A 20,890-nucleotide genomic window follows, 5' to 3' on the forward strand; every position below is an offset into this window, starting at 1 on the left:
TTTTAACATGGATCATGTATAAAATAAGATAAATAAAATGTGAATATGTATGCATGATCAATGGACTTTATACATATCATGGGTGGAGTATGCCTATAACACGAGCCATCACTATGCTATTGAGATGACTCCCTTCGAGGTACTCTACGACTACCGCCTCCCAAATTGATCACTTATGAGCATGGGAGTAGTCCAATCTTTGAGATTGACCATGCTTTGAAGTCACGTGACGAAATTCTGTAGATCCTCAAGAGCAATATGGCCTGAGCTCAAACAAGGATGAAGAATCAATTTGATAAGGGAAGGATGGACAAAGTCATTGAAATCAACGACTGAGTTTGGCTTAAGAAGATTTGGGCTCACAGGCAATGCAACATGCACTTACAAAATCACTCCAAGTTGGTGTCACGTTACTATGGACCTTTCCAAATTGAAGCCAAGATCGGGAAAGGAACCTATAGATTGAGGTTGCTTAAAGGTTCAAAAATGCATCCCGTGTTCCATGTATCATAACAAAAGTTGCATGTTGGGGATCCATCCCAAAAAATTGTTCCACTAGAAGGAGTATAACCGATCTTCATCATCCATTGGACGATAAGAAGGAAGGGTAGACGATTGGTCAATCGGCTCCAAATCGAATAAGTCATTGATTGTGAAACTTTCATTTCATGGATGGAAGAAGGAGAATTTTGAGACAAGCACCCAGACTTTTTCTTTGAAGACAAAGGATAGCGGAAGCATGGTGGAATGATGTGTCCACACTATGATTAGACTACTGCGGAAACCATCGGGCAACCTCTATACCCCTCTTCAGATCAGAGCATCCCATCCTTGTTGCGTCGGATTCAGATTTGCCACGTCGGGGTCACTGTCAACCCCAGCATGCGCCTTCAATGTAGTTTTCAAAGCCGCGAGTGGATAGCTGGAGGCCGCCCTCCAGAACAACCCTAGCACTGGAAGAAATAATTGCACGCTTGGGTGCAACCACACGCCACATGTGGCAGCAAATGCACACACTGTGCGCACATTGTGCACGACAATGGTTACATCGCCATGCACACACATTGTGCACAATAGCGGTTACACTGCCATGCGCACACACATTGCGTGCAGCAGTGGTTACACCATTGCACGCGGCAGCGGTTGCCACTCCTTGTTGGTCATGTAGCCACTTTGCCCCTTTTCAGCTTTTAATCATTTGAATTCCTCCAAGGCTCTATATAAGTCATAGTTTGTAATATGTTAGTATGCTTTTGAAATATATGAATTGATGCCATTTGGCTTTAGTCTTGTGAGACTCTTCTCCTTTTTTCCCTCGGCTGAAGAAAGGTTTTTCAATACAAGAACGTGAGATCCTTCCCATTGTGCCATTTCGGTTCATGCAAGTGCTGCGAAGCACTTAGGTATACTTGGGTCATTAGTGATGCGTGATCGACGATGTTAGTGGAGTACGCGTAGGCCCGACGAGCCAAGGAACTGGTCTGTGGTCTAGGGGTTTTCTTGCTTTCCCCTTCACCAAAGGAGGTTTACAACATCGGACTGATCAACCACATGGTTCACACTTTTGAAGCTCATCATTCAACTATTTCCAAGTGCTTGTTTCGGTAAGCACTTCTTCTTCCAGTTGAGTTTGTACATCTTGCACGACGGTTGTCATTTTCATGAAACCACCTTCGCAAGTAACTTGACGCTTCGAGTTGGCCTTGCCGACTCATGCCTTTAGCGTCTGATTACACATAAGTGCCAACACTATTGCGGGTTCACAACACTCTGCCAGATAACCTCCCCACAGTTTGAAAGAATGTGGGTCACCTGTGACTCCACAGCCTTTGAAGGCTTCACTTCCTGCAGTGTTGTTTCCCCCCCTTCTCGTGCGCTACAATTGCACACTAAGCCACACAAAATCCATGTGTTGCACCCTGTGTGCAACACTGCACCCCCATGCGCAGCACTGCACCCTACGCACGTGCTTGGCACCCTGCACCACACACTCATTGAGAGCTCAACGTCGCGCTGCATGCGCCACACAACATCTGCGGGCTGCATTGCATCGCACCACACCACTCTGCGCACTGCGTTGCACCTGTGCACCTACCGCACGCACCACGACCACCTCACACACTGTGTCATGCACACGCCTGTTGCAGTTCCCTATGTATTGCGCACAACAACCCTGTATGCACATCACTGCAAGTCGCACACCTACCTCGTTCATTGCGGAGCACCCGCGCTTGTCATAGCTGCCCCTTGCGAATGCAACCGCATGCACCTGTCGTGGCCTTTACCTCGCGCAAAGTATCTTGCAAAGTACATATCATGCGCCTTGCACAAAGCACTGCACCTACACAAGACCATGTGCCATTGAGTGCGTACTGCACTACGTCCTCGCAGCGCCTGCGCCACACTTGTGATACGATCCCACTAGGAGGACCGCACCAACTGGATGCATAGGAGGACCGCACCAACTGGGAGCATAGGCCCAAGTTGTGCGCATTGTAGGGGTGGCGTGTGCAGACAGCCCTGCAGGAGGCAGGGCGCATGCAGTGTGTTGTTACAAGGTGGCGTGTGCAGGTAGCTACGCAGGAGACTGGGCGCTGGCAGGAGGTCAGCGCAGGTTCTGGCAGGAGGGTCAGTCTCAGCAGCCCCTGCGGCAGGTGCGCCGCAGGGGCCTTTTGTGGCAAGTCTCAGCAGCCCCTGCGGCAGGTGCGTCGCAGGGGCCTTTTGTGGCAAGGCTCAGCAGGCGCCCGTTACAGAGCACCTCAGGACTGACCCCTGCGCACTGTATAGGGGTCTTGTTTGTTTCAGAGAGCCGTTGGGGGCTCTTCTTTTTGGTTTTGGGCGCCCCAGCCATGGAGGCCCGTTTTTGTAATGGCTATAAGCCTTCCCTGTTGCAAAGGAGAAGTCATGGAATTTTGGAACTGATGCACCTTCGAGTTGCCATTTTCTCTTCCTTATTCCCTCACGCTTCTGCAGGCGCAAGCTTGGAGCCGGACTCACACAGTGAGTAGTTGAAGGGCGTGGCTCTCCCTTCAGTCGGCCGACCGTCGCGTGGTTCTCGACGTTGGATTTCTGGGACTCGCTCAGCGAGTAGCCAAGGGGACGTGGTTCTTCTCCCTGGCCGGTCGAGGTCGCGTGGAACACAACCCCGGATCTGCCTTCCTCAGCGGCGGCAGCAGCAGGTCAAGGCGTGGGACGCCTGCCTGTCTCAGCACTCCATTCCACCTTCGCCAGTGGCGCGCCAGCCTCCGCAGCGTGGCACTCCACCCCTCCATCCGCAAGGCCCTCGACGTGCCTTGCCTCTCGCCCGCAACTCCCATCGCGCGCCCTCCCGGCGCACGGCCTTCCCTGTCACTACGCGCAACCCTCCGCACGATCGCTCGCTCTCGACCTTTGTGACACGCACCGGCCCGCCTTCTCCGCACGCGCCTTCCGCGCGCTCAACGGGTTCCAAGCGGAGAACCTCTCCAGCATCGCGCACCGCACACAGCACGCGCGACGGATCCCGCTGTCGAGAAACCTCCCTTCACCCGCGCGTCATCACCTTCGCTGAGCCGAACTCTGCGCGCATTCCCGCTACCGCGGTGTGCCCCTCCGCGAGCAACCATTGCGCGCAGGGGTTTTCCCCCAGTGCCTAGGGGCCGGCGTTCTGAAGCGCGCCCCCTCCAGCAGTTGCGCCAGTTCGGACTTGAACTGGTGCACGCCAGTGTATCAACTGCCTTCCCCACCGAGCCACAGGAGGGCAAAAATTTCCAGGGCCCCGAATAGCAGGAGCTATCACTTGGCCGCAACCCCTATAGCCTGGGCCACAATTGGTCTGTAGCAACCCGCAGCCTGCAACTTGCCTCTGCGCAAACTGTCGCAGTCTATTATTGTTGCAGCAACAACCTAGCTGCAACCTGCAAACCCCCCTTCATCGAGTTTCCCCTTTTACGATTAGCACATGCATTTCTATTGTGTTTAAGTGAGCACCTGTGTGTGCTAAAGGTGGCTCAAATGAGCTTGTAATCCGGGTCTATGTGCTCGTGTATTGAACTTCTATCCCTAGCCTTTGGTTAGACGAAACCCGATCAACAAGCTATTTTACCTTTCTTGCATGAGTTATTTTTATTCTTTGTGGTTTGCGCACTTGCACACACTCACGTTGGCACCGACTACTCGAGCTCGACGCTGTGAGTTGCAAGACTTGATTGGGCTTGATCTCAAATATCATTATGCTGCCCCATGAAACAAATTTTTTTTGGAAACCAACCATGGACCATTAGATCCTTGGAATAAGCCCAACCCGAACCCGCCTAAGAGGCGGGTTGGCGGGTCGGGTTGGCGGGTCGTGTCAGAAATTGCCACCCCTAGATGGAGGGCAGGATTTTAAGATGGGGCGGGAGTGGAGACCTTGTTCCCCGCCCCTGCCCTGGTCCACTGCCATCCCTACCTCCCACTCGACTCCACGTTAAGCAAGGGAAGCCGACACCCAACCCACCGCCTGAAATGGTGGTGGGTCAGGCGGCCATCACATCGGCTAGGATCCGATCGGCGGAAGGACACTGATCTGATTTCGACTGGTTGGGCCTCCCATGCAAAGAGAGGAAACAACCTCAAGTCGTGGGCAACCCCTCCAGCATGTCGAATTCTATATGATCCATACCGGCTTTCATAGCTTTTTGTCATTCTTTTTTAGAATTATAAGACATCGTGAATGCACGATTAAAGTGCGGCTCAGATACGACTTTGATGCACTCTAGATCACAAGGACGCGAAAAAAAACTATGTTACCTTGTACACACGAAAATCAAGGAAGACAATAAAAAATATGAAATAAAATTTAATAAATCAAAAAAGGAACCAAGGTTTTCATTCATCAACTACTCTTTAAAAATCTCTATAAAGAATATTTATAGGGTAAAAAAAAAACTAAAATTCTAAGTTGGATATGAGATATATCTATTACATAAGAAAGATCCAATTCTAAACAAAAAAAACCCAAGTTAAAAACAGGATCCAAATAGATCATTGGCACAACTCGCCTCACTCCGTTCCTACATCATGACCCCTCCGTCCCAAGTTTCCTCCTCCCCATGAATATCGTAGAAGAGGACTGGTGTGTTAATTGGAAAGATCTCTCACATCAGATTAGGTCCTCACCAACTTTTTTTGGGGCTAATCAAAGGGAACAACCCCATGATCACCAACTATACATTGGTTGGTAAAACCCTTGAGGTCTCCCTTGCCCTGGGTAGTAGACCCAACTTGGCCTTCTAGCAAGAGACATCTGCATCAACTTTATTATGTATTAAGTTCTTGATCTCCACAGTCGATTGTTGAAGAATAGATAGCAAATGAAATATAATTGCATCGTGTTATTTTCGTATACCATGCAAAACAAACAAAAAGGGGATGGAAAATTTAAAAAAAAAAATCAATTGTTCTCCTTCATATCTTCATTGACCGCACCAATGGAGTTCTTGCAGTGGGCAATTGCCGCCTGTATAACACTCTGAAGGTCATCCACTGTGCCATCATTAGAAGAAGAGATATCACAGAGAATCCCACTATTCCCAGGCGAGGTCATAGCAGAGCAAGGAGCAGAAGATCTGGACCGCCGGGTCGATGAGAAAGAATGAGAAGAACGCTTGTTACTCCATCTCTGCTGCCTCCCAACGCCCTTCTTCTGGTCTTCACTCTTGCTTCCCCTTGCAAAGAAAGGCTTCACCATCTTCATATACTTCTCTATCGTCTCTTTAGCAGACTTCAATCCAAACATGGACCCCTTCTTGAGAGTGAACAGAGAGAAGGATTTAGGCTTGCTTCTGCTTGAATTTGAGCTCTGTTTCTTCTCTGTGGTGCTCTTCTGCTCGTTGGTATCGCATCGTTGGTGGAGTTGGCCATCTTTGGATGTAGAGGAAGAGCAAGGATCAGTGAATTTGTGGTGGTTGTGGAGAGGGAGGAGGTGGCCTTGGTAGAAGAGGTCATCAGCAGGGCAAAGGTCGATCTCGTAGGGGGGAGGGTGGTGTGTGTCAAGAGGCAGTGAGGGGCAGAGAGAGCTGCTGAATTCGAAGCCATGGGTAGGAGATGAAGATAACGAGGGTTGTGACATTGGCGAAGAGCTCACTTTCGGCTTTGTTGTCGAACTCTTTTCTTTTTGTTCAACAGGTTTCTTACAGTTGGGGACTTCCATGACAGCTTGGATTATGTTTTGGTCATTTCAATAAGTTGAATGCTTATATATACATATAAGATAGAGAGATAGAGAGAGAGTTATGGTAGGTATTTATAATTGTTAGTGTACATGCATTGAACTGCATGGTTTTAAAATTCTAAAATGTTTGATTTTGTAATTACTGAAAGGAGTATAATTTGAGAGGGTGGTGTATGTTCGCCCCCGATGATTCACTGAATCCCACGTCTGTGTTCGGGGCTTTGAATGAGCACCACATATACAAGCACATGGAGCTCGTATTCCCGTGTATGTTGACATAACTTTGCATCAGACTCTGGTGTTGTTGCAAAGACTTAAGTACCCTTTCTTGCTATTCTTCTCATAAAGTTATGGTTTGAGAAAATGACAAAAATGCCCTTTATTCAAAAAAGAAAAAACAAACAGTTCAAAAAAAGGACAAACATGTCCTCCATCCAGAAAGTCGAGGATGATGTTGACTCTTCAAAGTCTTCTTCTTTTTCTGTTCAAAAAAAGGACAAACATGTCTTCTTCTTCTTTCTCCGTAAAATACTATAAAACCCTATCTCTCTCTAGAGAAGAAATCAAGGGAAACAAAGAGTTCTTCCTAGAGAAGGCCATGAACATCAACCCTCTCACTCTCTCTCTACTTCTGTGCACATCCAACAGACGATCCTACATTGCTCCATCATCATCTTCTTCTTCTTCCTTCTTCGTAAAATACTATAAAACCCTCTCTCTCTCTAGAGAAGAAATCAAGGGAGGTAAAGGGTTTCTCCTGGAGAAGGCCATGAACACCAACCCTCTCACTCTCTCTTCCTTCTCTCTCTACTTATGTGCCTGATTTAGAGTTTTTGCCCTTACAGGAGGGGGGTCCGGGGGTTCATCGCAACGTGGTAGCATCATTCAACTAAATGAGTTGTAGATCCTGATTCAGAGTTTTTACCCTTATAGGAGAGGGGTCTGGGGGCTCCTCCCAACGTGGGTAGCATCATTCAACTTGAAGAGTTGTGGAGTCTGATTCAAAGTTTTTACCCATTCATATTTTAAGGCATTAGATCTCATTTTTGAACATCCACGCATGTGCAGTTTCCTTTCATCATGTTCAGTTGCTTTCTAGATTATACTTTGAATTCTTGTGCATTTTAGATCTATCGATTTGTATGTAACCAGAGCTCATTTTAATCTGAAATTTTTACTGCAACTTCATGCATATCTCTTCATGCTCTCCACCAAAAATCAGATAATTCTGAGTTTGTTTGACCCACTTTAAAAATCGAGATTCAAAACCTGTTATTTTGCACCGTCAGGATTTTAGCAGAATCAGGACCAACTTGCAGAAGTGATTTCTCCCTAACCAGAGATGATCTTTCCGATCTGTAAAAAGGGTTGTTTTCTAAATTGAATCTAGTTTGTTCATACCAAATTTCAGCGATTTCTATGGTGTTTTCGTACCAGTTTCGGGTCAAAACCATAACCCTGTCACCCTGTGTGATTTTACCGGCTCAGATTTTGATTCATTTTGTTTGAATTTTATTTTTCTAATGGAAGATCATTTTTCAATTCTGTAAAACGGGTTCTCTTCGTTTATGTGTCTAGTTTATCCCTGTAAATTTTTAGAATTTTTCATGGTCAATTACTATTTTATTTTGATTAAATACCAGAACCTTGTATCCAGATTTTATGAATGTTCTGATTTTGGCCCCCATATCATGACTGTTGTAGCACTTTTTCAACAAATCGTTATTTGATTGACAATATTCTTCAGCAAATTATTGTTATGATTTTTTTGAGTCTCTAATGAGTCTCTACTATGATTTGTAGTATTTTTGGGTCTCCAACGAGCCTCACAATGATTTATAGTGTTGTTCGATCTTTTAACTATGATTTATAGTGCTTTGGGGTCTCCAACGAGCCCCACAACGATTTGTAGTGTTTTTCGGTCTTTTATTTATGATTTATAGTGTTTTTGGGTCTCTAACGAGACCCACAGCGATTTATAGTGTTGTTGGACCTCGCTATAGCGATTTGTAGTGTTTCTCTCTAAACACTACAGCGATTTGTGATACAAATCGCTATCCGAATTAGGACCAACTTGTCAGGGTCATATCTCCCTAACCAGAAATCGGATTTCAAATCCGTAAAAAGTGGTGTCTTCGTTATGAAGTCTAGTTTATTTCTGTAAATTTTCAGCGATTTCTATGGTCATTTGGTACCCCATTTGGATCTAAAACCAGACCTCTATCAGTCTGCCTTATTTGAGTGACATAGGTTTTTATTTCATTTTGTAAGAGTCATATCTCCCCAACGGAAGATCATTTTTCAAATCCGTAAAAAGGGTTTTCTTCCTCTATGTGTCTAGTTTATATCTGGAAAGTTTTATAACTTTTTATGCTCATTTGATATTTTCAACCTGTTAAAAACCGAGACAAGTTATAAAATGTTATAAAACTTAAAAAGTTTGAAACTTCCTCTATGTGTCTCAATTTTTAACATGTTTGAAATATCAAATAAGCATAAAAAGTTATAAAACTTTCCAGATATAAACTAGACACAAAGAGAAAGAAAACCCTTTTTACGGATTTGGAAAATGATCTTCCGTTGAGGAGATATGACTCTTACAAAATGAAATAAAAACCTATGTCACTCAAATAAGACAGACTGATAGGGGTCTGATTTTAGATCCAAATGGGGTATCAAATGACCATAGAAATCACTGAAAATTTACAGGAATAAACTAGACTTTATAACGAAGACACCACTTTTTACGGATTTGAAATTCGATCTCTGGTTAGGGAGATATGACCCTGACAAGTTGGTCCTGATTCGGATAGCGATTTGTATCACAAATTGCTGTAGTGTTTAGCGAGAAACACTACAAATCGCTAAACACTACAGCGATTTGTGATACAAATCGCTATCCGAATCAGGACCAATTTGTTAGGGCCATATCTCCCTAACCAGAGATCGGATTTCAAATCCGTAAAAAGTGGTATCTTTGTTATGAAGTCTAGTTTATTCCTGTAAATTTTCAGCGATTTCTATGGTCATTTGGTACCCCATTTAGATCTAAAACTAGACCCCTATCAGTCTGTCTTATTTGAGTGACATAGGTTTTTATTTCATTTTGTAAGTGTCATATCTCCCCAACGGAAGATCATTTTACAAATCCGTAAAAAGGGTTTTCTTTCTTTTTGTGTCTAGTTTATATCTGAAAGTTTTATAACTTTTTATGCTCATTTGATATTTCAAACCTGTTAAAAATCGAGACACATAGAGGAAGTTTCAAACTTTTTAAGTTTTATAACATTTTATAACATGTCTCAGTTTTTAACAAGTTGGAAATATCAAATGAGCATAAAAAGTTATAAAACTTTCCAGATATAAAATAGACACATAGAGGAAGAAAGCCTTTTTACGGATTTGAAAAATGATCTTCCGTTGGGGAGATATGACTCTTACAAAATGAAATAAAAACCTATGTCACTCAAATAAGGCAGACTGATAGAGGTCTGGTTTTAGATCCAAATGGGGTATCAAATGACCATAGAAATCACTGAAAATTTACAGAAATAAACTAGACTTCATAACAAAGACACCACTTTTTACGGATTTGAAATCCGATCTCTGGTTAGGGAGATATGACCCTGACAAGTTGGTCCTGATTCGGATAGCGATTTGTATCACAAATCGCTGTAGTGTTTAGAGAGAAACACTACAAATCGCTATAGCGAGGTCCAACAACACTATAAATCGCTGTGGGTCTCGTTAGAGACCCAAAAACACTATAAATCATAGATAAAAGACCGAAAAACACTACAAATCGTTGTGGGGCTCGTTGGAGACCCCAAAGCACTATAAATCATAGTTAAAAGATCGAACAACACTATAAATCATTGTGAGGCTCGTTGGAGACCCAAAAATACTACAAATCATAGTAGAGACTCATTAGAGACTCAAAAAAATCATAACAATAATTTGCTGAAGAATATTGTCAATCAAATAACGATTTGTTGAAAAAGTGCTACAACAGTCATGATATGGGGGCCAAAATCAGAACATTCATAAAATCTGGATACAAGGTTCTGGTATTTAATCAAAATAAAATAGTAATTGACCATGAAAAATTCTAAAAATTTACAGGGATAAACTAGACACATAAACGAAGAGAACCCGTTTTACAGAATTGAAAAATGATCTTCCATTAGAAAAATAAAATTCAAACAAAATGAATCAAAATCTGAGCCGGTAAAATAACACAGGGTGACAGGGTTATGGTTTTTGACCCGAAACTGGTACGAAAACACCATAGAAATCGCTGAAATTTGGTATGAACAAACTAGATTCAATTTAGAAAACAACCCTTTTTACGGATCGGAAAGATCATCTCTGGTTAGGGAGAAATCATTTCCGCAAGTTGGTCCTGATTCTGTTAAAATCCTGACGGTGCAAAATAACAGGTTTTGAATCTCGATTTTTAAAGTGGGTCAAACAAACTCAGAATGATCTGATTTTTGGTGGAGAGCATGAAGACATATGCATAAAGTTGCAGTAAAAAATTCAAGTTAAAATGAGCTCTGGTTACATACAAATCGATAGATCTAAAATGCACAAGAATTCAAAATATAATCTAGAAAGAAACTGAACATGATGAAAGCAAACTGCACATGCATGGATGTTCAAAAATGAGATCTAATGCCTTAAAATATGAATGGATAAAAACTTTGAATCAGACTCCACAACTCTTCAAGTTGAATGATGCTACCCATGCTGGGAGGAGCCCCCAAACCCCCCTCCTGTAAGGGCAAAAACTCTAAATCAGGTTCCACAACTCATCAAGTTGAACGATGCTACAGTTAGTGTACAGGTCAGTCGGTGTTTGATGGAGAAATGTTGGATCATTTGTTGGATGTGCAGAGAAGTAGAGAGAGAAGGGAGAGAGAGTGAGATGAGGTTTTACCCCTCTCTTGTAAGGGTAAAAACTCTGAATCAGGATCTACAACTCATTTAGTTGAATGATGATACCCACGCTGGGAGGAGCCCCCAAACCCTCCTCCTGTAAGGGTAAAAACTCTGAATCAGGCTTCACAAGAGTCAATGTATAGGTCAGTCGGTGCTTGATGGAGCAATGTATGATCTTTTAATGGATGTGCACAAAAGCAGAAATAGAAGGGAGAGAGAGAGTGAGAGGGTTGATGTTCATGGCCTCCTCCAGGGGAGATTTCTTTCTCGGATAATCCTGCAGTGCAGAGACTGGGTCTTAAATAATCATCTTCAGGGCACTTAAGTCTTTACAACCACTCTTTTTCAAGAACCGTCATTTTTTTTTGCACCAATGGAGGAGAGGGTACTTAAGTCTTTGCAATCTTATCAAACTCCAACGCTAATTAATGTTGACAAACATGGGGATACGAGACGCACATGCTTACATACGTGGTGCTCTTTGGGACCCCCGATCATGAGATGTAGCTAACTGCCCTGTTCGGGGGGGGGGAACATATAACCTGCTTTGGTATAATTCGGCCTGTAACGGTATATATTAAGCCTGTAACTAAGCATTGACTACTAATCGGGAACATTATTAGCTCTAAAGTGAGAATTTAAAGTGCTTAGTAAACCATGCAGTATCTAATACAATGCTTTGAATTTTCAACACGACTTATTGGTAGCGAAGGAACGCAGAAGGAGCACCTTGATTGCTATTGATGCGAATAAAAGAGATCAATTAATAACGAGAATCAAATAGAAGTGTTCAAAGTCAATTTTGGGCAATGGCATAACACTCATTTTTCTCATATTTTTGTACCAAAATATGGAGAAAAAGATCAAGCACACGCACATGCGCACTCGCACAAAAGAGAGAGAGAGAGAGAGAGAGAGAGAGATCTTGAAAGGCCTATGTGAGAATTTGAGAACTAATTGCAGTGAAGCTAAGCAAAGCCATGAGGTCTTAAGAAGTATGTCGGCTGACCATCTTAATAAAACGACATGAAGTAAATGAAAAGTTGGAATTTTAAAGACAAACTATAAGTGCCAATTAAAGGCAGGTAGGCGAAATGAAAAAAATGTATGGAATCAAAGTTTAGTGGGTTTCTTATTTACTTATCCATGGGTATTTGGGTACTACTTTACATTTTACAATAGGACAGTACATGGTGACGCAGGAAACCACATTAGTAACATCAATATGATATGGGTAAAAACCCTGATGATCTGAAGGCTTTGCTTTATGAAATTTTAATTAGTAGCAAAGGACAAACTGATAAGAATATGTGCATATATTATTTAGAATAGCAAGATCTGGCATTCTGAAACATACAATTTTTCATATGAGAAAGAGCAAGGAATGAAATATTGAAAATCATCAGGTGAAGGTCAATGTGTTATAAGTAAAAAATGTCAGATTCTGTAATAATACCCCCAAAAAAAACATCTGACCTGGTACGCACTCTTTTATAAATAAGATGATGATGATTGATAAACACTAAAGTTAAGATTCATTATGATGATGGTGATGATGAAATATGGTAAGTTGCTGTCGGTGAAGGGATTAATCATCTCCAGAGCAATGGTTTCAAAATTTCAATTTCAAATGGCAAAATAGTTTCTTTGACCTTCATGATCACCTTTTTTGCTACATTTCAACTGACACATTACACTAGCTGTAGCATTCCCATCCAACAACACACATGCTACACCAAACGGAGCAAACCAAGTATTTTTCTATTTGGTCAAAATAATCAGTGGAAATTACATAATTGAATATATAATTGGACAATAGTACTTGCTATATGACAAGATGGATTTCAAGTCATCTGCCTCGTTCAGTAACAGTGGCAAAGTTCCTTTGGTTTTTATTTCCATCTTGTAGCAGAACTCCCAAAAATTTTCCACTCAAAAATTGGTTGTACAATAAAAACAAAACCAATGTGGCATGCGACAAGGGTGAAGTTAGAAACAAGTACAACCAAACTATTAAAATATAAATAGCTTGAGTTATCCAAAGCTCACAAGTTTTATGATCATCTACACCAAACATACCCATTTCACGTGTGAGGAATGTTCCGGATTCTGGTTTCACTTCATCCTGCAAGAACAGGAATCCCATTCTCTTGTTTAAAATTAAAAAGCTATAAAAACCGAAATTTCCTGAGGCAGAACACTGAGCACCAAGTGTCTTGCTTTCTGTGGATCAACACCAGACAAATACTGCCGTTTTAATAACATCGAAATGTTTTCAATATGTTGGATAATATTGTTTATACCAAAATATCACAATTTTATCAAGATATTTACCATTACATCTTCTATTTAATTGGAAAATGACATTTTTTAATTATATATATAATTCTTATTTCTTATGAGGATTTCTTTTTGTTTTTTATTCATTAAATTTTGCCAATAATTTACCAGTAAAAACACAAAAAATAAAAAAAATTCAATTTGTCACAAGAATTGGGCTGCCATTATCTTACCGTTTTGAAATTTTATCACTATGATGTGCCAGTTGTTGATTGGCGATTGTAAACAGATACAACAAGGAAAAGGTCAAAGAAGAAAGTAGTCTTTTTCAATTTCCATCTCAATCCACATGATTGCCGGTTCTGTTGGTCCACATTGTTTTTTTTCTTTTTTACATTCACATTGTTGGATTTGCAAAAAAAGTGTTGGAAATGCCCATATTTTATACTTTTTATATTTCAGTTCCCATATATATATGGGTTAGTATTGGCTAATCACTCTTTTATTAAAAAAAAATATATTATTTTTTACATCAAATGTTATTTGAATCATGCAATTATGACAAATAATTAGGATTTTAAAGGGGTCCAAAAATCAATGGCCCACAATGTGTCAACATTAAAGATCACATTTTTACATAAAAAAATACACCATCCAAAGCTTCTTCCTTAGCAAACAAACCATGTTGAACACATGTATGTGGTTAGATTGAGTCGATACAACTTGCACCTATGATTTCTAGCTCATTAGTTTCATACCTTCATTAGTAGCCAATATTTACCCCCACATGTATGGATAAATAAAATATGTTTACCAACCAATATGAATCAAGATTTTTCATAGTTCCTTTATTTTTTTTTTGAAAAGTTGTACACATCTAATCTAGAAGCTTGATTTTTATAGAAACAAACTCTTGAATCATTCAATTACCATGTACAAGAAGAATCTTTCAAGGGTTGAAAATAAATAGCTTAATTTTTTTACAAATATTTAAACATATAAAAAATTGCATATCTTGATCCGATTACAATTATCTGATAGTTGATTCCTAGCAAATGGACAACGTCGAACGCATTTGAGGGTTAAATTTAAAAAAAATCATGAAGGTATCGATCTATACCAGCAAACATTTGTAGTTGGTAAACATATTTTAGTTTCCCATATATATAATTAATCTAATATTAAATTAGTTGCGTTTAATGAATTCAACCTAATTGAAATGATTAAAACACTTTAAGATAATAACATTTTTGTAAATGCACATAATTTATTACATTCTAACCTTCTCCACTTTATCCCATTCTAACCTCTTGATTCAACAACTGGCAATATCAGGGCATGGGCTTGTCGTTTGCGTAGACGAAATAATCAAACCGATGCGTCCATCTCGGACGAGCACACCCTTTCCATATAAATGGGACGTCGGTGGACGTTTTCCGATCGTTCCCGCGGGGTGGTGGTGGTCACCGGCGTCAACCGAAGATGAAACTGCAACCAGGCCTCTCGGCGATCGTCACCGGTGGAGCCTCCGGCATCGGTAAGCTTTTCTCGACCATCTCGGTGATTTAACGGTTTCTCACGTTCTCAACAGTTCTCTTTTCGCCCGGAAATCGTTCATCTGTTCTTCTACCATGATCGGAATGAACTAACACGAAGTCCGATCTAAAAACGGTAGTAATCGGTCCGGTCGAGCGTTTCCCTGCATATGTGTTTGCTTGATTCTGATTTTTTTGGCTTTCGCGTTTGGGTTGGTTTGTGGCGGTAGTCAGGGGATTGGGATTATCGTTTAGATGGGAAATTTTTTAGCAGTTTGGTTGGGGTTCGCCTGTTGGCGACGTCTCGAGCTAGGGCGTCGAAGCGCGTGGTCTGGACTTTGATTTCTTTGCTGCTTCCTTGGATTTTGGTGCTTCTTCCAATACATAGGGAGGCGTATGGATGCACCCACTTATCCGGAGAAGTGTGATAAGCTGGGTCAGTTGTTTACGAACAGAGCATGAATTTGTAAAACAAAAATCTTGTAGCAGTGAATAAATTCTAAAAAAAAAAAAAATTGGAGCTCAAGAATTCACACAGAAATATGCGCGAAAGCATGTGTTCGTATGTATGCATGTATGTATACACACAACTGCATACCTGTATGTGTGTGTTTGTGGCAGCAGGAGGGTCAGCTTGTGGGTGGGTGGGTTTTAATTTTTTCCAATGGTTAAGTTGGGACAGGGGTTACTGGAATTCAAACTCTAGAAATTTGGACTAGGATAATGTTTCAAGCGTCCCTATTTGACTGGAAAATATACCCAAGTGTGGATGGATGAAGTAAAGATAATCACAGTGACAGATGGCTACTTGGTTGCACCCCCCCCCCCCCCCCCCCCCTGAAAGTATTGTACCCTTTACTGTTCCATGAATATTGGCACCTGTGGGGACCCTCTTATCAACAAGAAGTTATCCCAGTGAGTTGATCTTAAGAATGCTTGAGCTGTTGCTTGTTGACGAATTTAGCAGTAGAGCAAGGGGGAGAGAGCAGAATGATGCAGACTGGTGATGTATCAGCTGTTGTTCACGTTGTGATTTTTAATTCCAAAATACGCTAGGAGGTCAAACAATGAGGAAGAAAATGAAAACGGAGACTCTGAAGTTGGTCCTCTTGAGTACAAAACATTCACAGGGTAACATATATGTAATGAAAAGGGGGGAAGCACCAATAAAGCAAGCCACTCTTGAAGAGTGATGCCAAGAGCCAATGACACAAACACTAAAGGTATACAAAACCCACTAAAGGGAAAAATGACTAAAAGTTATAAGTTGAATATTATTGAAGAAAGAAAGAAGAGGGTGAAAAACCCTTGCAAATACAAGAGAAAGCCTCCTCTATTTATAGAGGAGGAAACTAAAGAGGAGGGACCACAAAGGGGCTTCCATCTAGTCGTTGGGAGCCCCAACGGTCATAAATATGATCGTTGGGGCCCCAACAGTCATAAATATGACCGTTGGGGCCCCAACAGTCATAGTTGGGGCCCCTTGTAGTCTTACAATATGTAAAACAAAAAAAGAAAAAAGAAAAAGAAAAGGTAAAAAAAGAGAAGAAAAAATACAAAAAGAAAAAGATTACATGGGGATTTACCAAAATACCCCTATCAGTTTTTTTGGGTACAAGAAAACAAAAAAAGAAATATGTATATATATATATATATACATAATTTAACACACCTCCTCAAACTTTACAGGGAGAAGACCGAAAGTTTGCTAAGAAGAAACATAAATCGTGGAGTTGGAAGCGCTTTGGTGAAGAAGTCAGCCAGTTGATATTCTGAAGTAACATATGGTAATGTGATAGTTCCTCTGAGATATTCATCTCGAACATAATGGCAATCCATTTCGATATGCTTTGTCCGCTCGTGAAAAGTATGATTGCTTGTAATGTAGATCACACTTTTGTTATCACAGCGGAGCTTGGTGGAGGAGGAAATGAGGACGCCCATGTCACCAAGGAGACTTCTAAGCCATACCATTTCCATAGTTGTCATTGCCATGGCCCGATATTCAGTTTCAGTGGATGATAATGAGACCTTTTGCTGCGTCTTGCATCTCCACGAAATGAGAGATTCACCTAAAAAAATGCAAAGACCAGTACTTGAGATACGATAATTTGGATTTCCTCCCCAGTCAGCATCAGTAAAAGTAATTAATTCAAGAGATGAGGAAGAGGATAAGAAAAGTCCTTTGGAGATGGTATTTTGATGTATCGCACAATTCGCATCACGACCACCATGTGAACTGAAGTAGGTGCATGCTGAAACTGGCTTGCAGCATGAACCACATGAGTTATATCTGGACGGGTGATGGATAAATAGGTAAGAGATCCAATTAATTGACGATAGGGGGTTGGATCCTCAAGTAGAACACCATCCTCAAGTCTCAGTTTTGCATTGATAACTTCAGGAGTCTCAACTTTCTTTTCATCAGATACTCCTGACTTGGTACAAATGTCTGCTGCTAATTTCATTTGAGATAGAATGTATCCTCGGGAGTAGTAAGTCACTTCAATACCTAAAAAATATCTCAAAAATCGAAGGTCAGACATATCAAAAGTTTTCTTTAACATGGACTTAACATCATTTACCCCCTTTTTGTCACTCCCAGTGATGATCATATCATCAACATACAATAGTAGAATAACAATGAAATCACCTGTTCTCTTAACAAAAAGAGCAGTGTCAGTATAACAAGAAGTAAATCCTAAATTGATTAATACATTACTAAACTTGTCATACCAAGCTTTAGGAGCTTGCTTAAGTCCATATAAAGCCTTTTTTAATTTTAAAATTTTACCATTTAAATTCATACCCGGATGTGGTTCCATATAATCTTCTTCACTCAAATTTCCATTCAAGTTAAAAATTGGTCACTTTTTAATAGAGGCTATTGCAATAAGAGCTCAAACACTAGTCATTCGAGCAACTGAGGCAAAAGTTTCATCATAATCCACCACATATTCTTGGGCATATCCTTTGGCTACTAACTTAGCCTTATATCTTTCTAAAGAGCCATCACTCTTAGTTTTTACTTTGAAAATCCATCTACATCCAATGGGTTTCTTGCCATTGGGTGGATCAATAATTTCCCAAGTTTGTGCCCTTTTAAGTGCATTAAGTTCCAGTTCCATTGCTTCATTCCAATGAGCATATTGTTTAGCATCATTATAATGAGATGGTTCATGAAATGAGTGAAGGGCTAGCTGACATGCTCGAAAATTTGGAGAAAAAGAATCATAAGATACAAATCTATTTGATATTTTAGAAATACGATTTGATCTTCTTTGAGAGGATTCTTCAATCAACTCGTTTTGAGAGAATTTTTCAAGGGCACAAGGAGGATTACTTTCATTCCTTTTAGAGTAAACTTGTGTTTGACTTGGTATATTTTCTTCTAAATTTTCATGTTGGTCATGTTGCCCATCATTTGGAGGTTCAAAATGATCCTCTACGAGAGTTTCACTAGATTCAACATGATCATCTATAAGACTATAACCTTTTCTTGAGGTAACAAGTCAAATAAAAAGGAGTAATCAATATTTTCATTTAGTTTATGTTAAAAACCATTTTCTTCTTCTAAGAATGTGACATCTTTTGAGATATAAAGTTTGTTTTTTAATGTCAAAACGTCGATAGCCTTTTTGTTTTTCGCCATATCCTAAGAAAATACATTCAATTGCCCTTGAAGAAAGTTTATCATTTTTGTGAGTTAGAACAAGGCATTTACACCCGAAAATTCTTAGTCTTTTATAATCGGGAGACATATTGTAAAGTTTTTCAAATGGAGAAAGATTTTTCAAAGAAGATGAAGGGGTTCTATTGATAAGATATGTTGAGGTTAAAACCGCTTCGGTCCAAAAGGATTTTGGAATGTTCTTTGAAATTAATAGAGTTCTTGTGGTTTTTATTATGTGTCTATGCTTTCTTTCTGTAAGACCATTTTGTTGCGGAGTGTTTGAACAAGAACGTTGATGACAAATACCATTTTCTTTCAAATAGATTTGAAATTCATTGTACATATATTCGCCTCCCGAATCGGATCTAAGAATGGATAGGTTTTCTAAAAATTGATTTTTTAACCATTGCATGAAATTCTTTAAAGAAGGAGAAAACTTCAGTTTTGCGACTTAAGTAGTAAATCCATGTAAATCGAGTGAAATCATCAATAAAGACCACATAGTACGAAAAACCTCCTTTGGATAAAATAGGGGAAGGTCCCCATACATCGGAATCAACAAGTTCAAAAGGCCGAGTGGTGACATAATCTCTTTGAGGAAATGGAATAGCTTTAGATTTCCCAAAAATGCAATCTTTACAAGTCATGTGTTTGTCTTTACAAGTATTGTTCAAAAAAGGAAAAAGAGACATATTTACAAAATTTGGATGACCAAGTCTCTCATGCCAAATTCCAATACTTTTGTCCTTTATAAGATTACAAAATGACTTTGATGAAAGAGTCAAAAAGTCCATAAAATAAATATCACCTCTTCTATGGCCTTGCCCAATCAGCTTCCCTGACTGGAGATCCTGCACAGTGCAATCTTTAGGTGAGAAAGAGACTTGGCATCCATGATCGGTGATTTGGGAAACGGAAAAAAGATTTAGATTAATTTTTGGAACGACTCTTACTTTAGGAACGAAAAAGTTTTGAGAAGTTTTAAAATCAAGTGTTCCAATACTTTCAATTTTTAAAGATGTCTCATCGGCCATTGAAACATAAGAAGATATGGGTTCGGAAAAAATGTTAGAAAGAGAGTTTTTATGAGATGTCTTATGAAAAGAAGCACCGGAGTCTAGTATCCACATACCTGGAGGTGATGAAGAATAGGCGATGGCGGCTCCTGATGTTGAAGATGAAGAAGTCTTGAGAAGATGTTGGAGAACTTCGGAGATATGCTTAAGAGTTTCTTTGATATCTTCTTCTTTGACACTTTCTTCTTCTTTCTTTGGAGAATTTTCTCCAACCGCGGCCACTTTTCCTTTAAGCTTTGGGCAAACCGGCTTGATATGTCCCGGTTCATTACAATAGTAACAAATCACTCTCTTTCTATATCAATTATTTTTGTTAAAGTGGGGAACTCTATATGCTTTTATATTTGATTCGGGCCTAGTAACGGCCAAAATTTCATCACTCTTAATACTTATGCCAAAACGAGTTTCTTCTTGGCATACTTCGGCAAGAGCATCTTCAATGAGTAAGGCTTTACTTCTATGGAGAAGGGATGCCCTAACTTATTCAAATTCCGGTCGAAGACCATGGAAGAATTGAAAAAAATGCTCCTTTTCAATTTGTTCTCTTCTTAACTCAATATCTTCCAGAGCCACCCATTTGGGCTCAAGAAGAACAAGCTCATCCCAAAGAGGGGTTAAAGAACTAAAGTAATCACGGACACTCATATCCGCTTGTCTAGTAGAACGAATTTTTTCTTGACAAAAAAATTGTCTAGCTAGATCTTTTTGGGTATACATACCCTTAAGAAAGAACCATGCCTCATTGGCTCTTCTAAACTTAGCAATGTTGGCACAATTTTTAAGGTCAACATTGTTCATAAACCATACCAAGATTTTAGCATGGTTACTTTCCCAATCCATCATCTTTGGGTTGATGGTCATTGATAGCTTTGATGCGCTCATCGCCATCTAATGCTTTTTTAATCCCACTTTCAATTTTAGTGAGAACAAAAGAGGGTTCAGGAGTAGTTCCCATAACAAAACCCCAAAGTTTCTTACCTCTTAGATGATTTTCCATAGCGGAGGCCCACATAAGGTAATTGGATCCATTGAGCTTAAAAGAGAGCTCTACTTTAGATTCGTGCTCCATAGGTACCGAATAGCCTTCCTTTCTTTAAAAGCTTGAGAGGCACATGTCCCAAGACACCAAAAAAGAAGAGAAGCCCGATCACCAACCTTGCTCTAATACCATGTAATGAAAAAGGGCGGAAGC

At 40.3% G+C, this 20,890-nt stretch overlaps 2 protein-coding genes across 3 annotated transcripts in view; one reads left to right on the top strand and one right to left on the bottom strand.

Moving 5' to 3' along the window:
- Positions 1-5,413: 5,413 nt before the first annotated feature.
- LOC149846795 (BRI1 kinase inhibitor 1-like) lies at positions 5,414-6,172 on the bottom strand. The gene has a single exon (XM_089992515.1). The coding sequence runs from the start codon at positions 6,170-6,172 to the stop codon at positions 5,414-5,416; it is 759 nt and encodes a 252-aa protein (XP_089848641.1).
- Positions 6,173-14,775: 8,603 nt separating this feature from the next.
- Positions 14,776-20,890, top strand: part of LOC149846796 (ARP protein (REF)) — a 176,377-nt gene continuing 170,262 nt past the window's right edge. The window contains exon 1 of one of the 2 annotated variants that reach the window (XM_089996580.1): positions 14,776-14,951. In XM_089996580.1, coding sequence (XP_089852706.1) covers positions 14,897-14,951 — 55 coding nt within the window. In that variant the 5' untranslated portion in view covers positions 14,776-14,896. The remainder of the gene's footprint in view (positions 14,952-20,890) is intronic. The other variant, XM_089996581.1, reaches the window with a different exon arrangement.

Source organism: Nuphar pumila, chromosome 2, assembly GCF_984573655.1.
Source record: "Nuphar pumila chromosome 2, dmNupPumi1.hap1.1, whole genome shotgun sequence".
Taxonomy (NCBI): domain Eukaryota; kingdom Viridiplantae; phylum Streptophyta; class Magnoliopsida; order Nymphaeales; family Nymphaeaceae; genus Nuphar; species Nuphar pumila.

Excerpts from the sequence above, each read along its gene's own strand:
- LOC149846795 (XM_089992515.1), bottom strand. The coding sequence starts at position 6,172 with ATGGAAGTCCCCAACTGTAAGAAACCTGTTGAACAAAAAGAAAAGAGT.